Here is a 20,994-nt window from a genome sequence, read left to right on the forward strand (position 1 = left end):
GTATTTGTTTGTTCTAGTAGTTTTTTGGTGGAGTCTTAGGGTTTTCTATGTATAGTATCCTGTCAACTGCAAATAGTTGGCAGTCCAACTTCTTCTTACCAAAACAGATGCCTCATTTCTTTTTTTCTTGTCTGATTGCTGTGGCCAGGACTTCCACTACTATGTTGCATTAAAGTGGTAAGAATGGGCATCCTTGTCTAGTTCCTGATCTTAAAGGAAAAGCTCACAATTTTTCACCTTTGAATATGATCTTAGCTATGGGTTTTTCATAAATGGCTTTTATTATGTTGAGGCATGTTCCCTCTAAACTGACTTTGTTGAAAGTTATTTTTCTGCATCTACTGGGAGATGATTTTTAGCTTTGATTTTGTAGATGTGGTATATCTTGTTAATTGATTTGCAAATATTGAGCCATCATAGCATCCCTGGAATAAATCCCACTTGATCATGGTGAATCAGCTGTTTAGTATATTATTAAATGGGGCTTATTAATATTTTGGTGAATTTTTCATCTATCAGGGATATTTATTTGTAGTTCTCTTTTTTGTGGCATGTTTTTCTGGTTTGAGTATCAGGAAAAGATTGGCCTCATAAACATACATGGAAGCTTTCCTTCCTGTTGTATGTTTTGGAATAGTTTGAGGAGAGTATGTATTGATTCTTTTAAATGTTGAGTAAAGTTCACCTGTGAATCCATCTGGTTCTGGACTTTTATTTTCAAGAGAGTTTTTAAAATAACAATTCAATTTCATTAGTAATAGTTGGTCTATTCAGATTTTTTATTTCTCACTGATTTAGTTTTGGAAGATTATACGTTTCCAGGAATGTGTGCATTTTTTCTGGGTTGTTTGGTTTGCTGGCATGTAACTTTTCATAATCTATTATAACCCTTGTATCTCTATCATCTCAGTTCCTTCATGTCTGATTTTATTAATTTGAGTCCTTTCTCTTTTTTGATGGGTCTAAGAACTTATCAATTTTATCTTTTCATAGCACTATTTCTTGGTTTCATTTTTTGCCCATTTTTTAGTGTCTTTATCATTTCTTTCTGCTCTGATCTTTATTGTTTCCCTTCTTCTACTTAACCTTGAGCTTTGTTCTTTTTTTTTTTTTTTAGTTCCTTCAGTTGTTAGGTTGTTGGAGCTTTTTCTTGAGGTAGGCCTGAATCACTATATATTTCCCTCTTAGGCCTGTTTATGGTATGTCCCAAAGATTTTGGGCAACTACGTTTTCATTTTCGTTTGTTTCTGTGGGGTTGTATTCTCCTTTGATTTCATTACTGACCCATTGGTTGTTCAAGTAGCATGTTGTTTAGCCTCCACATGTTTGTGGTTTTTCCAGTTTTTTCTTGTGATTGATTTCTAGTTTCATACCATTGTGGTTAGAAAAGATACATGGTATGATTTCAGTCTTCTTGAATTTATTGAGGCTTGTTTTGTGGCCTAACGTGATCTCTTCTGGAGAATATTCCATGTGCACTTAAAAAGAATGTTGTTTTTAATTGGAACATTCCATATATGTCTGTTATGTGCATCTGGTCTAGTGTGTTATTTAAAGACACTGCTTCTTTATTGATTTTGTTTGATGATCTAGCCATTGATGTAAATGGGGTGTTAAAGTCCTCTATTATTATTGTATTGCCGTCAATTTCTTCCCCTGTCCGTTTATTTGCTTTATTTATGTATTTAGGTGCTCCAGTGTTGGATGCATAGATATTTAAAATTATTATAACTGCTTTTTTTTTATCCCATTATCATTATATAATGCCCTCCTTTGTCTCGGTACACTCTTTGTTTTAAAGTCTCTTTTGTCTGGTATCACTAATGGTATCCTGGGTTCTTTTCACTTCTGTTTGCATGGTAAAAGCTTTTCATCCCTTCAGTTTGGGTCTGTATGTATCCTTAGGTCTGAGATAGCTTATAAATTGGTCTTATTTTTTATCTACACCCTCCCACCATATGTCTTTTAATTGGAGCATTTAGGCCATTTACATTTAAAGTAATTACTGATGGCATGTACTTAGTGCCATTTTGTTCATTGTTTTCTGGTTGTTTTTGTGGTGCTTCTGTTTCTTTCCTCTTGTGAGCGCTTTCTTTGTGATTGGTGAGTTTCTGTGTTGTTTGGCTTTATTTTTGTTTATCTTCTATGTTTTGGGTTTGCCATTACCACAAGGTTCATATACAACATCCCAAGTATATAGCAGTCTATCTTAAGTTGACCGTCATTTAATGAACAGTCTTAACCTGTGTTCCTCAGAGGGAGTTTGCATTTCCAAGGATCTAGGAGTTCTGTGAGATTTTAAAATTTATGTTTGCATTGCAGTTAAAATGTTTAAACATCTCACTATTCATAAAGGTAAAATACTTAATGTAATAATCACAGTTGAGATGTTTTTATACAAGACTTTACTTTTTTAAGTTACTGCTTTTCAAACTAGAATTTTCTTGAGTGAGAATCTTTTGAAAAGAAAAGGATCCCAAAATTCTCAGACCTCAGACTCCAGTGTAAGCCAAGGACTTAAATTCAGAATGGAGCAAACTTGAGAGGCCTCCAGACCTCTGTAGGCATGCTGTTGGCGGATGCAGAAAAGTGACATCTGTACAGAGAAATAAGGCCTAGTTCTAGGCAGAGGGAACTAGAGATTTGGGACCAGAGAAGAGGAGAGAGACTCCAGAACATTAATAATTACATTGTATTTGTGGTTGGCAGAATGATGCAGCCCAGAAGCCCGTAGTCTGACCTTGGGGATTGGGTGACCCTGCCTGGAGCAGCAGAGAGAACATGCTCTCCATTCAAGCTCCGATCAGATACATTTTCAGTGGGATCTACTGTTTCTTTGTCCCCTTCTGCTCTTCTCAAGCTCTCAGGGTGGAGGCGTTTAGGGGTCAGATCAAGGCTTAGTGCTCTGAAATGCTGCCTCCTGGCTCCAGGGTTTGCATGCAGGGCCTCTTCCCTTGTCTAAACTGTCAGAACACCTGTAAATAAATGCTGCTTTGTTTTTGCTGGAAAACCCTGTGACACCCCCTTCTCTCTTCCCTGGGGAGGGCTGTGAACCGGGTCCAGGCGTGGAGCTTACGGTCCACAGACCCGCCTGCCTGCAAGTGTGACAGCCTCCCAGAGGGCTGTATTGATTTTTTAAGAGGAGGAAAAAGGCATATAAAATTGGACTTTCCAACCTTCTTGGAGTAGAAATTGGTGCTTCCAAAGGGAATTTTAATTGGCTGGCTTTGCAGCTAAAATGTTTTCTACCTCTTTCTTTTTCTTCTTCACCCTGCCTCCGTTCATCCTTTTAGATTCCCCCAACCCCGTTCACTTATACTTCCTACTCTTGAGCATAATTGGGTCCTTTACTGGTGGGCTTCTGATTGGAAGACCTCAGGGTGTTGCTAAGTTTGAGCACCCTGGAAGGAAGGCAGAAGATGCTGGGGGAACAGCCAGCTCACAGAAGGAAGGGGGTGAAGGGGGGAATGGCATCTGTGCTTGCTGTTCAGAGTGAATCATCCTTCAAATTGAAAATCTTGATTTCCAGTGCCAGTGACAATACTTGTTGAAGAAGTACAAATGTTTTCTGCTTCTTGTAATCCACTTCTTGCAAATATTAGTACTCTGGAAAAAAGATTTATTTTAATAATGTGAGTTTTAGGTTTTTTTTCTGTAGTTAACATTGTTTTATTACCCTATATCCTTGCCAGAAAGCGCATTTTAAGAGTTTCAATTCAAAATTAAATATGACCTCAGTGTTTTAAAATACAATTACATTAACTGTCCATTTAATAGTTGCTTAAGATTTTTTTGGCCACTAATGTATAGTCAATATACTTGTCTGATATTAAATACAGGGTTTTCAGCCATGCTCACCAGCTAACGTGTTCCAGCTGCAACAATAAATGGGAGCAAAGGCTTTCTGAGAAAGTGAGCTACAGAAAGCTGTTCCCAGATGAAACTGCAGTGTTCTCTTATATCATCAGCTATGCTTTTCTTTGAAAACTCCACTGTGTTTGATAATAGGGAAGGATCCATTATTTATTTAGAACTGTACAAACCAATTTACAAGACAGGTAATTTAGTGGCAGGATTATTTATTAATGAGCCCAGTACACAAGTTAATGGGACTAAACCCTGTGGAGGTCATCCCTCCTATACAACACATGCCTTTTGGAGAGAGAAGAGTAGTATTCAGAACATTCAGTTATTCTTTTAACATTTAAATTAAGACACGTTCCCTTGCTACGATGTAAAATGTTTTTGTTTCTGAATTGCATCACAACAAAGTAGTCTTGAAGCTGTCTGGAGATCAATTTTGTCAACCATGTTAGGGGTAGATATGTTTAGCTCCTGTTAGTACCAAAGGCCTGAGAACCAGGAAAAGGGGCCATGGCTTCCCAAGGTCAGGCACATCCCGCCATCCCTGACGCATGCTTTGCATCTGCAATGCTCTGTCCCATTGCTCACCGCACATTTCAGAATTCCCAGTCACTGTGGGAGGGGCATCTGTGTGCCTGCTTCCTAGGAGTGGGCTTCCTTCTCATGTCTGTTTTCCCCCAGAATTGATCCCAAGGTAGTGATCGCAGAGGGCCCACCAGAGCCTTCTACATGTCTGGGGGTGCGGGTAGGGAGTTCTCCCCACTTAGGAACCTCTTGCCTCTTTCCACAATGATCCAATGGCCACCTCTTGGAAGACTGAAAAACCTAATGGAGAAATGAGGGGCAGCATAAGTGGCCTACATAGAATGTATGTGTAGTCATTGAAATTCAACCTTTATCTATAGTCAGAGAATGAAGATAGAGCTAAGTATGCTATTTAATTTCATCTTTCTTGTGTTTCATCTCATTATGCATTTGATTGCCTTATATCTGGAGCAGGGAATGGAGCTGCCATGAAGGAGACCCACTTAGTTTTGTGTCTTCAAATCCGAAACACTTCCAGATTTTGACTGTAGAGTCCTATCAAAGCAAGCAAAATTGGAAGTGATGTCCAGTCCCTGGGCTTTAACAAACTTTGTTATTCGGCAGACTGCTACAAAATCTGAAAAGGCAGAGAAATGTAGCTTTCACTGTTTAGAAAATCTTTGTGGGTTTTTCTTCCCCCTAGGGAATGGTTTTCAGCAAATTATTCATTGGAAAAATGAAATCTGAAATGCAGGTGTTTTTCAGTGCACATGCTATGGTGGCTGTGCTAACACCGTTGCATCTTGTTTACTCATTCACTCAGCAGGCAGGCACTGAGCACCAATAATGTGCCAGATAGGACCCCAGGGCTGTGAGGCAGGTTGAGATCAGCTCCATGATAATGCATGGTTCTTCATTCACATACCTGGAGTAGCCTTCGTGGCGAGCCCATCCAGCTGACTTCATGCAGCCTAGGCTGACATCTGCCCTAGCAAAAAGCCTGGCCTGCTATTTACCAAGCCACGTAGAACAATACTGTGGCTTTTTTCACCCCTGGGTCCTGCTTCCAGAGGGCTGAGTGTAAGGAAGATGATGGGCCTGGGACAATCTAAGGCCTAGGCCTCTTACCTGTAAAAATGTTGTGTGGATTGGTCATCGAGGCATTTAAATATAAACATGGCCTTTCTTTAAGGGTATAGACCAGAAATGCCCAGTCGGCTGCTCCCTACAAACCTGAATCTCTATAGTATAGGCACCTAGTCGGTCTTCTTGGAAGTGTCTAGAATATAAAAACTAGATTCGACCCTCAGATTCCCATTGTCTTTGAATTGATAAGGTGGTAGGTCTTGGCTGTAGTCTTATGGTTTAGGGGAAACTTTATAGAAGTTACATAAACATAAGAGAATAGACCCAAATACTATATAGGAAATACACTATCAAGAATAGAGCATGTAGGGATGCCTGGGTGGCTCAGTGGTTGAGCGTCTGTCTTCAGCTCAGTGCATGATCTCAGGGTCCTGGGATCAAGTACTGCATCAGGCTTCCTGCAGGGAGCCGGCTTCTCCCTCTGACTCTCTCTTTGTGTCTCTCATGAATAAATAAATTTTAAAAAACAAATTTTAAAAAAGAGTAGAGCATGTAAACATAGGGTCTTTTAATTATAAGGAGTAACTGTTTTCATTTCAGCAATGATCAAGAATACTGCAGGTTCATGGTCCAGAGAATAAGGTCTTTGGAATCAGACAGACTCTAGTTCAAATCCTGGTTGCATCCCTTATGCATTAGTTACTATCACATAACTTCTGGACTCGGTTTCATCTTCTGGAACATACAGATAATATCTCCCTCGGGTTATTGGGAGGAATAAACGCAGAACAGTTTTTTTTAATTAAATACCTGGCACATGTTAGACAGTAAATAGCAACTGAAATTTTATGCAAGTGTTTACCTTGACCTTTTTCCCTATAGTTGATCCTCACTTTTCTTCAGTGGACTCCTCCTTTCCAAAATGCCATATTGTGTAATGAAGGTCTGACATTGAAACAGTTCTCTTGATGGGGACTTTGGTAGTCAGTTGCCTTGACCCCCTGGCTGACCTTGACTGTGTTATTGAGAGGGTTGGGATATGAAATTGCATGTTCAAAAGCTAATCCTCTTTACCCATCTTGACTATAGCCCTGAGATTTTCCCATTTTCCTGCTACTTTCTTTTATACTCCTAACACCTCTTTATTGTAGGGAGCAAAGGCCCTCAGATTGATGTTTCAGTTCCTCTATTTCCCCAAAATCTTATAGCCCAGAGCAAGCCCTTGTGGGAAATGTATGTCTTTTTCCTTAGGTGTCCTTGCAAAAATTTAATGGCACAGAACAATTAGAAGCATGTAATGACCTTCTTGCACTATCATTGTCGTTTGGGCACAGACACTGATTTTCCTTATCTTGGCATGTGAAGGAAGGAGTCTGATTCCTGTCTATTTCTCCTAAGCCTACAGTGGCACACACCCTCAGCAGAGCAAAGGAAGGCCACACAGAGTCTTTGAGGGCATTGGAATGGGCAGCTGTGGAGAGTGTGGAGGTTGGCCCAGCAGAGAGACACCAGGCTGTAGAGGATGCTCAGAGCAGGTGGCTGCTTCCCTGGGCTACATGTGTTATAGAGTCAGCCTGAAAAGATGCTTGCAGTTGACCAGATGCCCCATTTTGAAGTCTGGATGTGACAAGGAGGCTTTTATAATTCTTGTTCACAGACCAGTTCATGTTTGTCCCTTCTTTTCCAGGTATAAAGAGAATTATTGAATAATATGCAGCTATCTAACCCCACAGATCCTTTGGGGGGGAAAGTACCCATATGGGAGTACCAGTAATTTGATGAGACTGGTTGAAATGACTCTTTAAAAATTATATTTTTACAGATATTTTTCAACAAATGAGCTAAATTTATTCTTATTGACAGACATGTAATCTACTTAAGTAACAATTTTATTAGGACCTTTTTATACCTCGTTCATGTTAGCTATGTATTTGTTAAACCATTTCATTGCCAATGTATAAGCATCTTACTTATAAGAAGCTAAATTAAGCTGGCAAAGAGGAATCTACCTCTGGTGTATGAAATGTTAGAAAGCTGCTCTGCTCCCTGCTTCAGTGGTGAAAAGCAAATGCAACACAGACATAAGGCTATTTGAACTCTTTATTTGCCACATTTACAATATTAATAACAGCGTTTCTAGAAGTTGTCACATCAAGTAAAAGATCTTCATTCCAGGCTGTCTTTTGGGGCCAAATTGAGACTGGATGCATGCATTTAATAAATTGTAGTCTCAAGTAGTCATTTTTGTAAATAATTAGTTTCAGTGAAAGAATAAGTTAGCATATTGTATGCATGTAATGTTGCAAATGTACATACAGCAAACTTTGCTATTAATCAACAGTCAAGCACCGCAAGTGGGGTCTCATACATAATGAATTGTGCTTAAGCCTCATGGGTTTCTTGATAGAAAAATAAAAGAAAACACAAGTGTAGTAAGCTTTTGAATAAAATTTAACTAGATTGCTCTGCATCCTGTAATTGTTTTGGAATCATTAGGGACCTGATAATTCATCTATAGTTTTGGGGTGTTTTTATCTTCATCTGTCAAATAGTAGAGATTTTAATGATATGTTAAAGTGTTGATAAAATACAATTTTCCTTTTAACAATTTGAACATTTAGGGGAGAAAGCAAATAGGCTTTTTTTAAGGCATTCTTGTCTGCCAAGGATACTATTTAAATCATGTTTTTAAAATGTTTTATTGCTTATGTGTTTAAGAATCATTTTCAAAAAGAAAAAATATATAGTTCTCGTGACATGTCCCTTGTATTAAGGAGTTGAAAATTTACATAAAATTTTCTGGGTTTGGAGGGTGTTTTAAAATACTGTAAATTCCTCTGTGGTCCTGATTAGGTTCTGACATTAATTTGAGCCCCAAATTTTGAGGGCTTAGGATGCCCATTAAAAACTGATATCCAATTTAAGCAACATACCTATGACCACCCAGAAAGTGAGTAAATTGGGGCCCAGTTAAATTTTACTGCCTCTTCCTCCTCCTATTGTTGACCTTGGGACATGAACCATCGGTGGCCTCTGATAGGATCATAAATGTAGAATTCATTTTGGAGGGGGTGTGATTGTGGAGGTGGAAGCATCGAGGCAAGGAGCAGGATTTATGTCCATCTTTGTTATGAACCACACTATAAAAGCTCACCAAGGGTTTGCAGAGCACCTGTCAGAACTCCAGCTAGCCCTCCCGCCGGGATGGTTGAAAACACCACCTTCCCCATGAAGCCGTCCCCACGACTTCTGTCCAGACTGAAAGTGGTGGGCTCCCTTAGCTACTGCTTTCCCCCCGTCGTACAGTAGCAAAGTTTCTTCGTTTCATAGTGAATGACCTGTGGAAACAGACTCTAAAACCGAACACGTGAAAGTCAGTCTGTAAACTCACGTGTTATGAGTAGTGGCAGCTCTTAACACCTTTAGATGCGCAAATATATGAATCGTGTCCACCACTGGTTGTGCAAACTTCAGCGTGATGCTGATACTTCACGTTGCGCCCTCCCTTCTTTCTCAGCTATGTCGTGCTCCCAGGGCGGTGTGAGAAGCCCACACGCTGTTGGAACGGCACCCTACACGGTCACGGGAGCCGCGGTGAGGCTCGCCTTTCTTCCTCATCTCTGACTCAGCTCTACTGTTGGAGGCCGATGTTTCTTAGTACCAGCATCAGCACTTTGATTTTTCATCCCTCCTCTCTTTTTCCTAGTTTAGAAGTTCAGATAACTGCACAGACTCCATCACACCTGAGTGGTGGTATCGCCCGACAGATGCTGGCCACCGGGCTGTGTCACAGAGCCATTGCCCACAGTATCCACCCATTGGACAACGTCAGGGGAACATGGGATTGTCGAAAGGCAGAGTGGAAAGTTGCTGGCACCACCTCTGTGTCTTTACCTTCATGTTCCTTCTCTTCTCGGTTGTGCTACAAACACTGCATTCTCTTGTCACTAAGCCGTATACATAATGGATCCTCGATAATTGCTTGAAGAGGATCAAGCCACAAAATTCAATTGGACTACAGAGCTTAAAAATCTTGATTCGGCCTTCCCGTTTAAAAAAAAAATGATCTGTTTTGATTGTAGGTAGCATAATTTATTTCTTGTCTTCCATCCTACCACTGGAAAAAAAGCAACTGAGCTTTAGCAAGAAAATATAATTAAATGCAGGACAAATCCATCAGACACAAACACAAGAGACTCTGCTAGAGGTCTGTTAAATTAGACATAATTGTGCATTTGCCAGTGATATTTAACAGCAGTATCCACATGTTTTAAAATCACCTCTATTGCGATTTTAAAGTTTTGCTGGAAACATGCACCTTCCTGAGGCTGTGGGGTCTGGCGCTCTACCCTGGAGTCCACGCTGTGTCCTGGAGCCAGAGAAGGGGAGATTTGCTCATCTAGCTCAGCTTGGGAAATGTTTCTCTTCGTAAGAGTGTCTAAAATGCTGATGTGGCCAAGGTTCTGGACTCTTCTTCCCACTACAGGCTGTACCCCAGTATCCGTGTGTTTTCACACAGGCCAGTCTCCCCACCCTGCTAAAGGACACAGCCTTGGTCTCCTGCCAGATTCCGGGTGAACTCCCAAGGAACCCTTGTCCCGGGTTGGGTCTCTTTCCTTGGGTGAGCCTCCAGAATCACCAATTAATGTTCCCAACCCCCGTAAGCCTGAATTTTATCCTTTGAAGACAGAGATATTGGAAAGGGACCGGGGTTGGAAAAAGAGATTTTTGAATGCCCGGCCGTCCGCCCCCCTGGGTGTAGCTAATGCTGCTAATCAGATGTGAGTAGCTTAGAACTTCTGGCCTGTTTTCTTACATCAAGTGGGATTTAAGCCAAGTACATGACATTTTAATGTCTTCGGGAAGTAGAATCCACTGAGAAATGAAGATTTAGTGATTCTTTACTACCAGTGAAGTCTTGAGGCACCCCCATACCTGAATACCCAAATCTCCTGCCAAGCTGATTGAGTCATAAAACGTTGAGCAAATTTGCAGCATGGGAAGACGCTGGAGGACGTGGGGTCAGGGATGCTCGTCCAGGTTTCCTTCCATGGTGCCGGCCCTGGATGCACCGGTGCACCTTGGGGACTGCTCTCTGCGGGGCTGGCCCTCCTGGCCCGCTGCAGGCAGCTCCCGGCACTCCCCAGCGGGCTCCCACTTCTGCAGCTGCCATAGCCTGAGCCCGGTGTGTGCGACCTGGCCAAGGGTGCCACACCTGATGGGAAGGGCCGTGGGCCTCCCATGTGGTGGGTGGATAACTCAGAACCTCATCTGGCGGGGCCGTTCCATTTAAACTTGGTCCACTCACCTTGTCTGCCTGCTGCCCGCCGTGTGATGCTCCTTTGTTCCCCTCGCTCTCTAATTGAAATCCATGTCTTGACATGCCAGCTACGTGGCAGGTAGGAAGCACAGCTTTCTCGTGAACACCATCTAGGCTCATGTATGCAGTGCTGTGGGGTTATGGGTTCTCCCTCCATGTACGTAGGTAGGGCATCGTGGCCTCATTAACAGATGTTTTAGAAGTTTGCTCTACATTATATGGTCTCATTCATTTGGGGAATATAAGAATTAATGAAAGGGAATGAAGGGAAAGGAGAGAAAATGAGTGAAAATATCAGTGAGGGTGACAAAACATGAGAGACACCTAACTGGGAAACGAACTAGGGGTAGTGGAAAGGGAGGTGGGCGGGGAGTGGAGTGACTGGGTGATGGGCACTGAGGGGGGCACTTGGTGGGATGTGAGCCCTGGGTGCTATGCTCTATGTTGGCAAATTGAACTCCAATTTTAAAAAAAATTTAAAAATTTAAAAAACCTCAAAAAGTAAAAAAAAAAAAAAAAAAAAAAAAACAGTTCTAGAGCCTCTCCCCACATTCCTGTGTCCTGATTTGGGCTGAGGGGCACATGTGAAATCCGAAATACTTCCACAGTGGAACGTTCTTTCTCCAAGTCCTGGAAGAGAAGAGGTCAGGGCTACGTCCCCAAACAGGTCACGACTCCAGGACAACCTCACTCAGGGCTCTCTTTCTCGCTGGCGTTCCGGGGACTTCCCCTGGAGGGTGTTGTCCAGGGATTGCCAACAATTGCATATTTCTTGAAGAAACCCTTAAACCACATATGATTGCCTGTTTGCTCTCGTACGGTGTGCCCAGTGCTCTCTATTGTCATCTGTAAAAAAAAAAAAAAACACCCAATCAAGCCAAAGTCATTGGTCTGCCCCTAGCCAGCCAGGTTGAAGTAAGGCTGGGCCAGGGTGCGTCCAGTGTCTCAGTGTCGGCCTCAGGGTGGCTCTTGTTGCTGATGAGTGGCATCCTGAGAGCAGGTCTCAGCGACGCCGACGTGTCCCGTTTCTGCGCTGTCCCCGCGGATCGCAGGACAGTGGACTTGCTGGCCGGCCCACGGACAGGTGCATGGCGCCGTGGTGGCGGGAGGCAGGCTCCCAGGGAGGCTGGGGCGTGGGCCTCCGTGAGCGTGGGCCACGGAGCCCGTAATCAGCGGGGCTTCGGGGCTGGTGGGGAGGGAAGCCCGGAGAGACTCCTCCATAATCAGCGTGGCCGCCGGTGGGGCTCGCTGCCGTCCCACCGCCGCTCGCCGCAGGGCCGTGCGGGAGGCAGGGCTGCGGGGAGGCAGGGCAGAGAATAAATTTCGTTTTATTGTAGAAATGGAAATTTGTGTCATGGCTTTAAAAATCTGGTTTTATGTGTGTGTTTAATGCCATTCATTTTAAATGTAGTATCATAAATCCTTGCTTCAGAAGCAAAGCTGTTTAATTACATTTCACCCATGAATAGTTACCTAATGCCAATAGAGAAAGAGTTAAAAAGGAGACCTACAGAGTAAATCAGAGGTTGAGATCTTTAGCACAAGCATAAAAAATCAATTTAAGATGAATTTTACTACTATAAAAATTCTTCAAATATCCTTTTAAGAGTTGGAAATGCTAGTAGGGACACAGCTCCCATTCGAGTCCCTCAGCCACGTGGAGGACACGGCCACCAGCCTGGGTAGGGCCTCCGGTGCCCAGACGCCCCCGTGGCACTCAGGAGCCTCCGACGGAAGCAGGTGGCCGGTGGGTCCTGAAGCCCTTGCTCCTTGGTTCGGGATGCCCGGCCTCCCGTGATGTGTGCCCCTGGCCCAGGGACCCCATCGGCCACGTGGGTGACGGCTCAGAGCACCCCACAAGCTCTGATACCATCTGTGGCCATGAGAGGCTGGCCTTGGACAGTCCCGGGGGGGAAACATGGGCACCCAGGCGGTCCCTGCCCCTCTCCTGCCTCCTCAAAAGGGAAGGCCCCCATGGGCTGAGAGCGGGGACATGGGCACCTCAGCTGGGTCCACCTCCCGTTTGGGCAGGTGTCACACAGATTGCTGCCTGCTGGTGGCCCAGGCCTTCGCGGCCACGCTGTCCCCCCCAGGGGGCGTTGGCCTTGCTTCCTGGCAGCAGCCCCAGGCTCTCCGTAGCGCACCCCTGCTCTCCCTCCACCCCCGGGGGGGACGGCCGGGCACCTGACGCTGCTCCCCACCCTTGTTTGCAGTATTGTCAGCGCGTGTTGATTTGTGCGGGAGGAACAGTGTGCGGACAGAGGGACTGGACTTGCTCGAGTTGAATAACGTTTGAGGGGCGCCTGGGTGGCTCAGCAGTTGAGCATCTGCCTTTGGCCCAGGGTGTGATCCCGGGTCCTGGGATCGAGTTCTCCCTCAGGCTCCCCGCAGGGAGCCTGCTTCTCCCTCTGCCCATGTCTCTGCCTCTCTCTCTCTGCCTCTCTCTGTGTGTCTCATGAATAAATAAAATCTTAGGAAAAAAATATGAAGGATGTTTGAGCCGGGCATGGGAAGTTTGACCCCTTCCCCGACCAGATGTCCTGATGGAGAGAGACCAGGGCAGGAAGGAGGTGCCGTGTCCACGTCCAGGAGCATCTTTGCGAGGCCCTTGAGCTGCTCCGCTGGCTCCGAGGTGCCCCTCTATTGCTCTGGGGTCCAGGCCGGCCACGGGCCCGTCCACAGGAGTTCCCACCCACGGAGATCTCGGGAAGGTGGTGGCTCCGGGGCCTGCTCTGTCCATCGGGGGTCGGCAGGATGGCTGGACCGTGGCCAGCACCTCGGGGCATGCGTCTGTCGTCCCTCTGCCTGTTTGCGTCCGTGGGCTCAGTTCTTTCTTCCTTCTGTCTGGTCCCTCGTTACCACTGTCCATGTGCAAGTGCTTAGAGAGCCTTCCCTGATCCACTGTTCTACTGTGGAAAAACAGCATAAAGGGTGTTTCTGTGCATCCCAAACAAGGAAGCTTATTTCTGCAAAGATCCAAGGCCATCAGTGGAGACTCTCATTTCCATGGAATGCCAGGCATGAAAGACTTGGACTCCAGCATAGGATCGTGTGCAGGACCTGCTTAGAGGTCGTCAGGGGTTCTCTGCAGCTCTAGCGTGAAGCATACCTGCTTCCAGACGTGCAGCGGCCTGTGCGTGCCGATGGCCTTCTCACACAGGCGGCGTCAGGCTGCGCGCTCAGGGACTTGAGTCTCACTGTCGTCCCTGCATTGGGCCACATGGCCCAGTGAGTGGTGACCCTCGTAAGGCTGCTGCGTACAAGGTGAAAAAGGCAGGCTGTGGACTGACGCCCGTGCACGCATCCTCAGCACACAGGGTGAGCCTGCACCTCCCCTGCCCCCAAAGCTTCAGTAGCCGAGGATAAAGAGACAGGCTGTGCCTTCCAGGCCGGGAGCCACTAGGAAACCTGCTGCCTGTCCAGGGCCTTGGAGGGTAAGGAAGGAAAGTCAGCTGAAGAAATCAGACGTGGTGCCGGTGCTTTGGTGGGTGTGGGGTCCTGGGAAAGTGAAATGAAAACTGGATCCAGGGATCCCTGGGTGGCGCAGCGGTTTGGTGCCTGCCTTTGGCCCAGGGCGCAATCCTGGAGACCCAGGATCGAATCCCACATCAGGCTCCCGGTGCATGGAGCCTGCTTCTCCCTCTGCCTATGTCTCTGCCTCTCTCTCTCTCTCTGTGACTATCATAAATAAATAAAAATTAAAAAAAAAAATTTAAATTTAAAAAAAAAAAAAAAAAAAAAAAAAAAGAAAACTGGATCCATCGTGAAAGTGTAGGGCTCCGAAGCAGCAAGAGTAAAGCCTCTCCGTGGGGATCTCCCCAGAGACCTGGCACCTGCCAAAAGTAAGTCAGCTCTGTGAGAGGCAGCTACTGGGTCCCTTGGACAGAGGAATTAGACCCCGAGGGCAAGGAGCAAACTGAACGGAGTCTCAGGTATGTTGGTTTGAGTTTAAGGAGATAAAAGGAAGAAAGTGACCGTAGTGATTGAACAAGGGAACTCGGAAAAAAAAAAAAAAAAAAAAAAAGAAGCCAGAGCACAGTGACTGATGTGAGCCTCGCAGGACGACGGGCACACGGATTAGACACTGCAGCGTGAGACTCTGTAGGCTGGAAGCAGACCCCAAGGAAATCCCCCAGAACGCAGCTCAGAGCGGTGGAAAATCCTGAATGTGCTGTTGTGTTGAAATTCAGTAGGATTGGGGAGGGGGTTGATGAAAATGCAGGTGAATTACTTTGGTAATATTTCTTAAGTACTTTTGATAACACATGGCGATTTTACAGATGAGCGACGGAGACCCACGTGCGCCTGAGTCTTAGGAAGGGGCAGCCACATGCCCACTGGGGCCACTTCTGTGCTTATCATCCTGGCTCTGTCCCATCCTGCCAAATACAGGAGCCTGTGTACTAGGCTGTTCCTTCCTGGAATCACCTCTTGGTTGTGTTTCTTAAAGCTAAAGGTGGAAACGTGGCTGGGAGGCACCCCACGCCCTCCCACAGGCACCTGCCCACTGCTGCGCCGCACAGCGGGCACACATCCCGGGGAGACTGCTATGGACTTACACGTTTCTGTTTGCTTTTCACACGTGTGGACGCAGGGCCGGAGGTTTATTATGCGCCTGTTATCACTTTTGCAGACCCGCAGAGGCCCCCGCTCCTCCCGAGCTGCTCGGCTGTCCAGAGGAAATGACGGAGCCACTGGTGCAGTGCGTGGCCTGGCTGGATGCCTATTTCCGTGAGCCCTCGGTCCTCCCGGGCCTCCCCTTGCCCGCGATTCACCATCCCATTTTCCAGCGAGGTCAGTAACTCCGCCGCCTCTTAGGGTTTTGCTCAGGGAGCTTGACTGATGAACTATCACTTACATCGCAGCCCATTTTATCGACTACACTGACTTGGTATTTTTACATCATCTAAACAGAGACAGCATGTGGCCACACTATAAGGACAAGAGTTCACGATCTCCACCCATTCCAAATGCTTGTGTTAGTTTTGGCACATGGTCACATAATTCTTGGCAAAGGCAGTAAAAATGATGCATGCAGATCGACTCTTGACTCTTGTTGGCTGAAAGGTTTAAATGGGAACACATCTGAATAGCAGGGAATTTTTCAATAAGCTTATTGTTAACTTAAACTATCTGCTTGCCAACAGCACAGAAAATGAGGCTTGTACATGGACAATTAGCCACTTCCATAAACTCGGCTGGTGACATTTACATCAGAGTGGGTAGCGGCGTTGTGTTGTCGCGGATAAGTTCTCAGTCTCATTTCTCAAGCTTGCCGTAGTTGGATACCGTGTTCTTAAAGCACGAATTGAGAACTCATTGCCTAATGTAGCCGGCTAAAGGCACATGGTCTGTGGTCGCCGAAAAACATTTTCCCAGACGCTTCCTTTTAAGTTGTTTGTGCCTTAATTATGTCAACTAAAATTACTCTAGACACACAGCAGAGGTTTCTTTGGCATAGTAGTGATTTTTTTTTTTTTACTCATTTTAATATAGATGCGTGTGTGTGTACACGTAAATATGTAGATGTGTGCACACGTATACTCAAGGGAAAAAAATTTTAGGTTTTAGGTAAGGCAAATTTAGGGGATCCTGGGTGGCTCAGTCGGTTGAGCATCAGACTCTTGGTTTGGGCTCAGGTCGTGACCTTGGGGTGGCGAGATCGAGCCCCACGTTGGGCTCTGTGCTCAGCAGGGCATCTGCTTGAGATTCTCTCTCCCTCTGCCCCTCCCCCTAAAATAAGTATATCTTTAAAGTAAACTTAAAGCAATCTTGAGTTTCAAAACTGAGCATCCTAAATATGTTTAATGGCATTCTAATAGCTGCCATGATTTTTAGCGAAAAGGAACTTAAAAGTAGAGTAGAATTTTCAGGGGCAGTGACTAGAGAAGCTCCTGGAAAGCTGAGCTCACACCTGAGTTGATTAACAAGGTCAAACAAGTGAACAGATAATACCTTGAGCATTTTCGCACATAATGAACTGAAACGATACAAGTGTAATGAGCAGGGCCCCCTATTAGCCCCCTGCGTCGTTCAGACGGTCTCCAGGAGGGGTGTAGGAGCTCCGGTGGGCCTTGGCACATCGCTGTGAGCACGTGCTGGGTGGGCCCAGTGTCCGGGGAGGGGTGAGGGGGGCACAGCCACTCCATAGTAGTGGGAGCCAACTGGCTGCCCTGAGGCTGCAGGGGACCTGGCGTGGCCACAGGCTCGAATGTGGCTTCATTTTTTTTTTTTTTTTTTTTTTTTTTTTTTTTTTTTGTGGCTTCATTTCTGAAGTAGGGGCTGGGAAATCCTGGTGCCCTGAACTCCTCCATCCGCTGTCGCCACATGGAGAGCACTGCTGTGCCACTGGGAGCAGGAATTGCCCTGCTGGCTTTTCCCCTCTTTGAGTCCGTTGAATCTTGGAGCAGAGATTTAAGGTTTTAAAATTTTCAAGACAGAAAAATTAGAAAACCCAAGCAGGGAAGGGGGAGGTGGGAAGTGAGCTTATAAAATCCTGAGTCCTCAGTGTTTGAAGAGGGTTGGGACTGGCCACCCTCACCCCACCTCCCTGGCACCAGGCCTGCACCAGGCCATCTCCTCGTTCGACCCCCACGGTCAGTGCGGGTGACCAGAACGAGCCGGAAGCCGCTGCTGGGGTGAGGACGAAGGCCATGCAGCCCAACCTGCAAGGCCGTCCCTGGCGGACGAGCCCCCACGGTGCTGGCAGGCACTTCCAACTGGGGCCAGGTCCTCCTAGCCCGGTTTGGGGGAGACAGCCTCCAGCACCCTCCTAGGGGCAGGGTCCCCCAGGCCAGCCCCGCCTCCTGGCGGTTAGTGGTTGCTGCGGGCCAGGATTTCCCACGCCTGAGCATGTGCAAGCCAGGTTTTTCTAATTTAGCTCAATCACTTACTCCCAGGCCAGGACCAGGTGTGGGGATTTTACGGTTTAAGAAGGGAGGTGGTGGCTGGTTATAATACAATTGCTAACACGGAGTTAATTGGCACTAACCCCCAGATGTGGTGACACCCGTTTCTATCCAGTGGTGGTTGGCCTCGCTCTGTTTCTACTTTGTATCTTGTAGCACCAGTGAAATCACGGTGAGGGCAGGTCCCTCACCACACGAGGAAAACTCTTTTGGCAACCTCGGAGACCTCTAGAAACTGGGCACTAACATAAAAAAAGAAACTTGCAGATTGGGAGGCATGGGTACTTTTTAATGTGGAATACATGGTTTTGTTTATTTAAAACGAATCGTATTTTCTGTGCATCTTAATTTTTGGACACATTTAACGTGTGTTTGCGTAGCACGTTTTCAGCATGGTCCTGCCTCTGCGGTTTAGACCAGGTCAGCCTGTTTCGTCTTGTTGTAAAACCATAATCCTGATCGAGCTCACCCTGGAGCTCCAGCCCTTAACCTGCCCGTCCTCAGGCATGGCCTGTACCGCGGGGGAGCCCCTCGGGGCCAGGCCCCCCTGCATTTCAAGGGCCTCTCTTGTCCGTAGGCAAGGCTGCTTCGCCATTCCAGGATCTTTCATGAGATGAGCATGCTGTTCACCACTGGTTCATTGTTAAGGCTGGTCACCCCCGTGCGCCGAGGTAAGCCATACGAGATTGCAGTTTTTATGGGTTAAAACTTAACAAATACTGGAAATTTCACATAGTTCAACTTCTTATCTTGGACATCTTCCCAAGTTGGATTAGTAACAAGTTAATTGTCTGGGGTTTTGTGCCAAGGAGCCGAGAAGCTGTCTTTCCTGACCAGAAGTCTGGAGGTGTGTCTGGCCGCCTCTTGGAGCCACTGCAGGGGGGGCTCTCCGTGGGATGGGGGCTGCGGCTACTGGGAGTGAGATTCACGTGCTGCTCAGGAAATGACGAGAAAAGTGCATGTTGGATAAGCTGTATTTTAATTTTCTTATGAGCTTGTGTTTTTAGTGGAGGGCATCTCCTAAAACAAAACAAAAAAAATGTGTGTGTGGGTTTGTTTGGGTTTTTTTTGGAGTTTTGGGGGTTGCTTTTTGCTAATCTGCTTTATTGAAGTAGCAACAGGACCATTTATTGTCGCCACTGTGATGGAGAGCCAGCAGTCTTGAGGCGTAATGAAGCAGTTTAGGGAGTCAGGTGCTCCCCTCTCAAGTTCTTGCAAAGGTCAACATTAGTTTAGAATTAGAGTAAGAATTCAGTTTTTTCTTCAAGAAATAGTTATTGAATGAAGCCATTGGTCTTGAGATAAACCTTAATGTTCCTTTTATAATGAAATACTATTTAAAGTTCTTTCCTGTTAATATTTTCTGGCTTTATATTTACTTATTAAAGGTATTGTAGGGGATGCCTGGGTGGCTCAGCGGTTTAGCGCCTGCCTTCATGATCCTGAGGTCCTGGGATTGAGCCCCACGTCGGGCTCCCTGCATGGAGCCTGCTTCTCTCTCTGGCTGTGCCTCTGCTTCTCTCTCTGTGTGTCTCATGAATAAAAAAAATAAAATCTATAAAAAATAAAATAAAGCTATCGTAGCGCCATTGCACAATATGCATCTTCATGTACCCTTCGTAGTCTGTGCTAAAGCAGGTAAAAAAATACAAGTAGCAAAAAAAAAAAAAAAAAAAAAAATTACAAGTAGCACCTTGCCAGAAGCAGTACTTCACAGAGTTCAGGAAAAGCAGACCCAAGGGAAACTGAGACCAGCTTTCAGATTCAGGATGTGTGTGCAAGCTTTCTTCCCCTCCTCAGCTGTCCCGTGTGTCAAGGTACCAAGAACAGGCGGGTGCCCTGCCAGGCTGGGGTGGGGGCTCCCTCCCCAGGTGTCCCCCCAACCCCCGCAGACCCCACAGGAGGTAGCCCCGCAGACCGAACCCCGTGCCGTGCAGGGCGGTGTGAGCCCTGGGGTGTGGATGGTGGTGGACCCCAGCTGCTCCTTCCAGTGTCGTCTCACAGATGATGGTTTTCAACAGATGAGTTCTGAGTTTTCTTTACAAAGTGACTGCAATGTTCCCTTTTAAATGAAATATTTAACACTTTAATAATTCCTTCGTCACAGCTATTAGCTTGTAGCTATGAAATCCAGTTGCATGACAGTAGTAAAATCTGCATTTGTTAAACCTGCTGGCGAGTAGTGTTTTTTTTTTTTTTTTTTTTTTTTTTTTTTTTTTGTAACTTCTCTTAGGAAGCCTCAGAAAGGATTCTCGTATTTGTGTATCTCAGTTGAACACCCTCTTTCCGAAGGGGCTCTGCTGAAAGCCCTGCCAGAGAGTTACGGGAAAGGCCTTTCCAGGGTGAATTAATTGCCCACTGTGTCCTGGAAGACAGTCCCACTGTGCCGGGCGCCTTCCAGTGAAGGCCTTGTGAGTCCTGGAAGGCGGTTGGACCATGAGGAGGTGAGTAGTATCATTACCTCGGGTCCTCACCAGAGGACAGCTCTTTAAAATTAAAAATCCATCTCAGAGAGCCAAGCAAGGGCTAATCATGCCAGCCCCAAGCCCTCTGTTCCCGAGTCCCCAGCACAGCCCTTCTGCCCTCCCGGCTGCTGCTCACGTCCAGGAAATAACAGGGTGCCCTGCCACCCCGGGCAGGCTGTCTCCCAGGAAAGAAGGCCCCAGCCCTCTTCCCGTAGTGTCCCATGGCCAGTTTTGCTGTTCTTCACGTTGGCTCCTGTAAGTCCTGCATAGAGCCTGAGCCCATCTGCAGTGCGTGCTGCAGCAGAGACGGAGGGTTTTTTCCTAGCCTCCCCTGCATATCCACAGCAGGAGGCAGCTTTGTGCATTCACCAAGTTTATACTGTTATTTTTCCCTGGCCTTAAAAAAAAAAAAATCTAATTTAAGGAGAGGATAATAGCTGGAGTAGGGGATGGCATTTACAGCTTCTGGTCGGTGGCTCTCATGGTTCTCCCGTATTTTAAATGAGGCCTTATAAAAATTGTTGGCCTTGCGATGATATTACCTAGTCTGTAAACCTTTCGATGCCCATTTATTGATTAGAAAGAACAAGCTAACAACAGTGCACTTAAATTAAGTGGGAAAGAAAGAGCTGGTGAAAATGTGCTTTCAACCCTCTAGCTGCCGAGCACCTTTTCGGGGGCAGCGGATGCGGCAAGCTGGCCCAGGGCGCGGGGAAGGTGCGGATCTGCAGGCCAGGGAGGGCGCCGGGGTGTCCCGGGCCAGGGGTCTGACAGCGGGGGTGTCCCACTGTGACACGGACACCAGCCCGGCATGTGTGTGCCTGGG

General features: G+C 46.2%; 1 protein-coding gene across 1 annotated transcript in view; it reads left to right on the forward strand.

Annotated features, from left to right (window-relative positions):
* The window catches only part of MGMT (O-6-methylguanine-DNA methyltransferase), a 280,338-nt gene that overhangs the window by 217,342 nt on the left and 42,002 nt on the right, over positions 1–20,994 (forward strand). The window contains 1 exon segment of the mRNA NM_001003376.1: positions 15,429–15,589. Within this exon segment, the coding sequence (NP_001003376.1) occupies positions 15,429–15,589 (161 nt within the window).

Source organism: Canis lupus, chromosome 28 (assembly GCF_011100685.1).
Source record: "Canis lupus familiaris isolate Mischka breed German Shepherd chromosome 28, alternate assembly UU_Cfam_GSD_1.0, whole genome shotgun sequence".
Lineage (NCBI taxonomy): Eukaryota > Metazoa > Chordata > Mammalia > Carnivora > Canidae > Canis > Canis lupus.